General features: G+C 37.8%; 1 protein-coding gene across 1 annotated transcript in view; it reads right to left on the reverse strand.

Moving 5' to 3' along the window:
- The window catches only part of LOC138060001 (uncharacterized), a 37,179-nt gene that overhangs the window by 28,657 nt on the left and 3,522 nt on the right, over positions 1-5,000 (reverse strand). The window contains exon 2 of the mRNA XM_068905670.1: positions 2,661-2,929. Coding sequence (XP_068761771.1) covers positions 2,661-2,798 — 138 coding nt within the window. The 5' untranslated portion in view covers positions 2,799-2,929. The remainder of the gene's footprint in view (positions 1-2,660; positions 2,930-5,000) is intronic.

The following is a 5,000-nucleotide window of genomic DNA, read 5'->3' on the forward strand; positions in this document are numbered from 1 at the left end:
TGGAAAAAAAAAAAACACCCAGACCCCAGCCCCGGCCCCGGCCCCTTCCCGGCCCCGGCCCCGCGTTTTGGCTACTACCCGGTTCGTGCGTGGAATACAACTTTTCGTAGTTTCTGATGCCATATTGGTTGGGGAAGCAAACACGGCTGAGATTAGTGTAACAGTGAATGTATGGGAATTTTGCCAAATTTGAACCATTATAAATCCTTTAAAGTCTGACGATTGTGGATAGCGAGAATACCTCTCAAAAATCACTTCTTTTGAAAATATTTTCGTGAAGTATGATGATCAGAATCAAGTTATAACGACCGTAAACGAAATTTGTAAATTCGCATAAATCCTTGTAAAGAAAATTAGGCAAATTCTCTCGAAATTTGAAGCGACATGAGAAGATTTCTAACATCCAGTTTTCAAACAATGTGCCTTGTGCAACGATCTAATTTTCCGTTGAGTGAATGATATTAATAAAACGACTAAAAATATTTAAAACTTTTGAAATTCTGCCTCTTTGCAGCGGAGTTATAGAGGTTTGAATTCGGCCAAAATCTCACACATTTACTATAATTTAAGCCGCGTTTGCCCCAAAACAAGATGGCGTCAGAAACCGTGAAAAGGTCTACTGAAGGGAGGGTTTTTAAAACGTCTTACAAAACGTGGACCCCCAAACTGGACCCCTCTCGAGAAAAGAAATAAAACAAACATGTACTTCTTGAGAAGGTGTTAATAAGCGCCAAGAACTATGATTCATGTGTCTGATTGAAACTATATACTCTGCCCTTGGGAAGACTCCGAATCGTAAGTAAGTGCGATCTGTTTTTTTGTTTGTTTGTTTTTTAACATGGCGCCCAAAGTGGGGCAAAGGTTTTATTCATTTTGTGAAGCTACTCCTAGTTTTTCTCATCGTAGCTGATTTAATCATGCAGGAAGATAATGATTTTTTCGTTGTTTTTTTTTTTTTTAATTTGTTTAACACAAATATACAAAACGACAAGAATAACATGAGGTACAGAAGCAAGATTACAATCTGCAGATTACGTCGCTTCTCTGCGTGTTGTACGTGTTATAATGCATCCGGAAGAGAAAGAGAACAGAGATAGAACAAATAAAAAATAAAGAAACTCCTTACAGAAGAAAAGCCCATTTTCGAAAAAACATTGTTAGTGAATTTTTAGCAGTAGCAATCTCTTTTAGAATGACGAGTTTTTGATGCAGCTGCAAAGGAAAAGTCCGAAAAAGAGATTTCCCCCCCCCCCCCAGCAGCGCAAAAAAATATACTATTTTGCTGCAAGAATTTAGCAATTTAGTGCCTGCCCATTAGTCGACCTAACGTAGCAACCGCATACGACTTTACTTGAATTTAACAAGATCTGTTCTTGTGTTTTTTCATACCACCAAATTTGAAACTGAATCCAGAAGGAAGCAGTTTTGTTGCAAGAGACTAAGAGGGGGTTTAATGTTTGCTTCTCGCGTTTGCAAAAGGTGCAGCGGCGATCTGTTTGCTTTAAAAAGGTAAGTTGGTAAAACTTATCATGTTACTCATCCTTTCTGAGGACACTGTACAACGTATATAGTCATTTCCGTAAGAGGACATGGGTTACTAGAGTAAAATATCAAACCCAGAAAGATAAAAGGGAATAGAGTAACATTGGCATAGATCATAGAGCGTGTTGATCATTTCCGAGTTCACTTCAACTTCTTTTTGAAGCGCAAAGTGCTGTGGTTATTAATTCTACTTTTCGTGCGACTAAAATACTATTTCACGAAGCTGCGATGAAGTTTATATAAACGGATAAAAGAAGCTTCAAAGAAACGAAAATGAACCAGAAGACAAAAAAAAAAAAGAGAGCAGGTTGCAAACTTGTTCTGATTCCCTGTTAGCAGAGGCCTCTTTTCTTTTAGCGTTGCGTCATCCCAGTGAACGCAAAAGAAAACAGAGACCTCTGCTAGCAAGACCGGAAACTGTTCTAATCCTCTGTGTACCAAGATCTTACCGCGCATCTTAATTCCTCCGTTCGCGCATAACCACAATTGCGGTAGCAATAAAGGAGGGACCACCAGAAACAGTGCCGGCATGGTCACACATTCCGTTGTAGGGCGAGAGTCAGTGACTTAAAAACGTTATGTTGGCTATAGGTAAGCTATGTCATGTTATTATGGTATCTGAACATATTAAGAGATGTCGCTTAAATCGGATTAATTTTCTACTCAGGAGTCATGTTATTGCATTTCGACCACTCACTGACTTTCTTTACTGCAACTTTAAAATTCCGCTTTCCTTAACTTGCAATTGAAGACATAAACAACAATTTACCACGAAAGTTGGCAAACTGATCATTTCGTATGACAAATATAAAATTAACGACTGTTTCGACCATTAGCTTTGCAATTTTGGCGAGTAAACAGAAAAAAAATGCCGCGTCGCTTTTGTATTCTAAGATTTTAAAATGTTGATTGAAATGCTTAAAGGATTGCTAATTGCAAGTAGATCTTAGCTAGCTTAGTTGTCGTGTAAAGAACTTGTGCTCTAAGCTGGAAAAGTCGGAATAAGCACGCAAAATGTTGACATGTGCATGTAAAACTGAGGGATACCTTTACGACAAAAGATAAAAAGAGCTGACATCGATGGTTACCACTGTCGAAAGGGTTAAATATTTACATACCTCAGTGAATCTGTATGTCCACCTGGAATTTGACTCAAGATCTTCGGGGTGCTGGTAATGATCTGAATCACTTAGCTCACAGATAGTTTTGTCCTCCATTGTTGGGCCAATGTTGATGGAAACACATTTGCGATCCATAACGCATTCTTGCTCACAGGGTGTAGCGTATTTGTCGATGGTGAAATTCCTAAAAACGTGACCTTTTAAGCGGTGACCTTCCCGTGGTGGAAAAAACTTCACAGAGCGTTTGCAGTCACTGTGAGTAAGATCTACAAACCAATAGTAAAAGTGGCATAGTTGGTAGATGAATCTTAAAACAATTTTTTTAAGCCAAAACTTATTTTCGGCGCAGTTTTCTTTTTTTTTTTATGTTTTTCTTTCCTTGAACACTGAATCCAGCTGGGTTAAAGAACAAAACCCTTCATCCCCTATTTTAAGTTGTCATTTTAATCGTTTACGGGCATTTACGTTTACATTTCATTCAATATTTTCAATTAAACTTAGAAATTGCTATTATTGATAAACAAACGCAATGAAAGTTGTCCACTCCGTTTACACAATAATGAGTCCCGTTTCCTTGACTGAGAAGAAGAAGAAAAAGATCTCGAGTTTTCGTTTGTTAAATAGAATGCTGCTTGCTTGAAAGTGGGGGTACACCTGAATTTGAATGGCATTTTAAGAGGTTTTAAAGAAGGGATAAAAGAAAGAAAATTATTTTTGGAACACTAACAGACAGTTGCGAAATTGCCCCCAGCCCAAGAGGACATCAGAATGGCAGGGGACTGTTTGGGTGTCTATATATCAATTTTTAACTTCTCTACGCGAAATGGAAAGCTTTCGTTTGCTTACACCGAAAAGATTATCTCCAAATTTTATTACTCTTTTGAGAAAAACTATCTACTCCCAAATATACCTAAACATCGCCAATAAATTTACAAAACACCCCAAAACACTGATTTGTGTTATGAGCTTAGGTTTTTGTATTACTTGAAACGCGAACGAGATATTTCCATTAAGCTGCTTTTAAGCGGCGTGAAAACGGCTTTCGGGTGTACCCCCGTCTTAACTGCATTGCGCATGCATCACGCAGTCACTTTAATTTACGGCATATCAGAGATGCAACCAACCAACCACCCAAGCGAGTAATGTGAGAAATACATGAAAGGTATTAAGTATAATCATCCGAGCCCCAGATGGGGCTGTCAGCAGAAAACTACTGTAAATAGAACGTAATTTAAGTCGGACACATGTCATGACGGAGATGGCATGAAAAAGGTACTACAATGATCAATTATTCATAAGCCAGAAATTTGAATGCAGAACTTAACTTGAAAAAGAGTGGCCGCAGTCAGGATGAAAACTGCAGTTCAGGTCGTCTAAAAATTGTGTCTTTTGATATTCTTAGCCAGAGAACTTTTTTTTGCCGTTTTTGAGATTAGTTCAAATGCAACAAATCTAAGAGACGGTTGAACTACTGTATGTTATTTGGATTGAGCAATGATCACGCATGAATATAGGAAGTCTTGTTTTGAGGTTTCTTTGTAATGGTAATTGAACTGAGTGGAGTGCAATTTAATCTGAAATCATACGTGTGTTTTCAAATCACAAGTATGATTTCAGACCAAAATTGCACGACGCGAAGTTCAATTACCACTTTATTGCATTCATTTAGAAATCATACAATCATTAATTATAGCTAAAATACAGGACTATAGTCAGTACCAACATTTCGTTGATCCAGTTGGGAACAAAAGTTGCAAAATTCGTCACACAATGGTTTTCTTTGTCTTTCATTTTCCTGCAATGTGATTGGCTACCTTAAAAAAGCCTTGAAATCTGGTTGGCAGTTTTGTTTTAGTGTTCCTTTCTCATTGGCTGGGGAAATGGTGCGATTTAGAGCAAAAAATAGTGCGATTTGGGAATAAATCGCACTGCTGAGATCCAATCAGATTGAAAGGATCAGCAGTGTTTTCTAAATGGATGTAATAAACAATGGTTAAAGCGTTGTTTTTGCATTACAAGACAGGTACATCATTCAATTTGACAACCCTTATAATTTGCTTCGTCAATTTTAACTTTTGGTGTGCTGTGCTAACAATACGAGCGGAAGAGTAATTAGTTTTATCATACTCTTTTGGATAGTCAGTCTAGCGGACCGCATTCAACAGCACGGTCTTCTCCAAAAGGCCTTTTGCGATATATTAAAATTCAGCTTAATAGTGAGGCGGGGAGGACACAGGCAAAGGAAAGAGGATTGTATGTTAATACTTTTCACATTAATTCCAACGTGTTTCTATGGTTTTTGCACTCACCTCCTCACTATCAAGCTGAATATTTTAT

This window comes from Montipora capricornis, chromosome 8, assembly GCF_036669925.1.
Source record: "Montipora capricornis isolate CH-2021 chromosome 8, ASM3666992v2, whole genome shotgun sequence".
NCBI lineage: Eukaryota > Metazoa > Cnidaria > Anthozoa > Scleractinia > Acroporidae > Montipora > Montipora capricornis.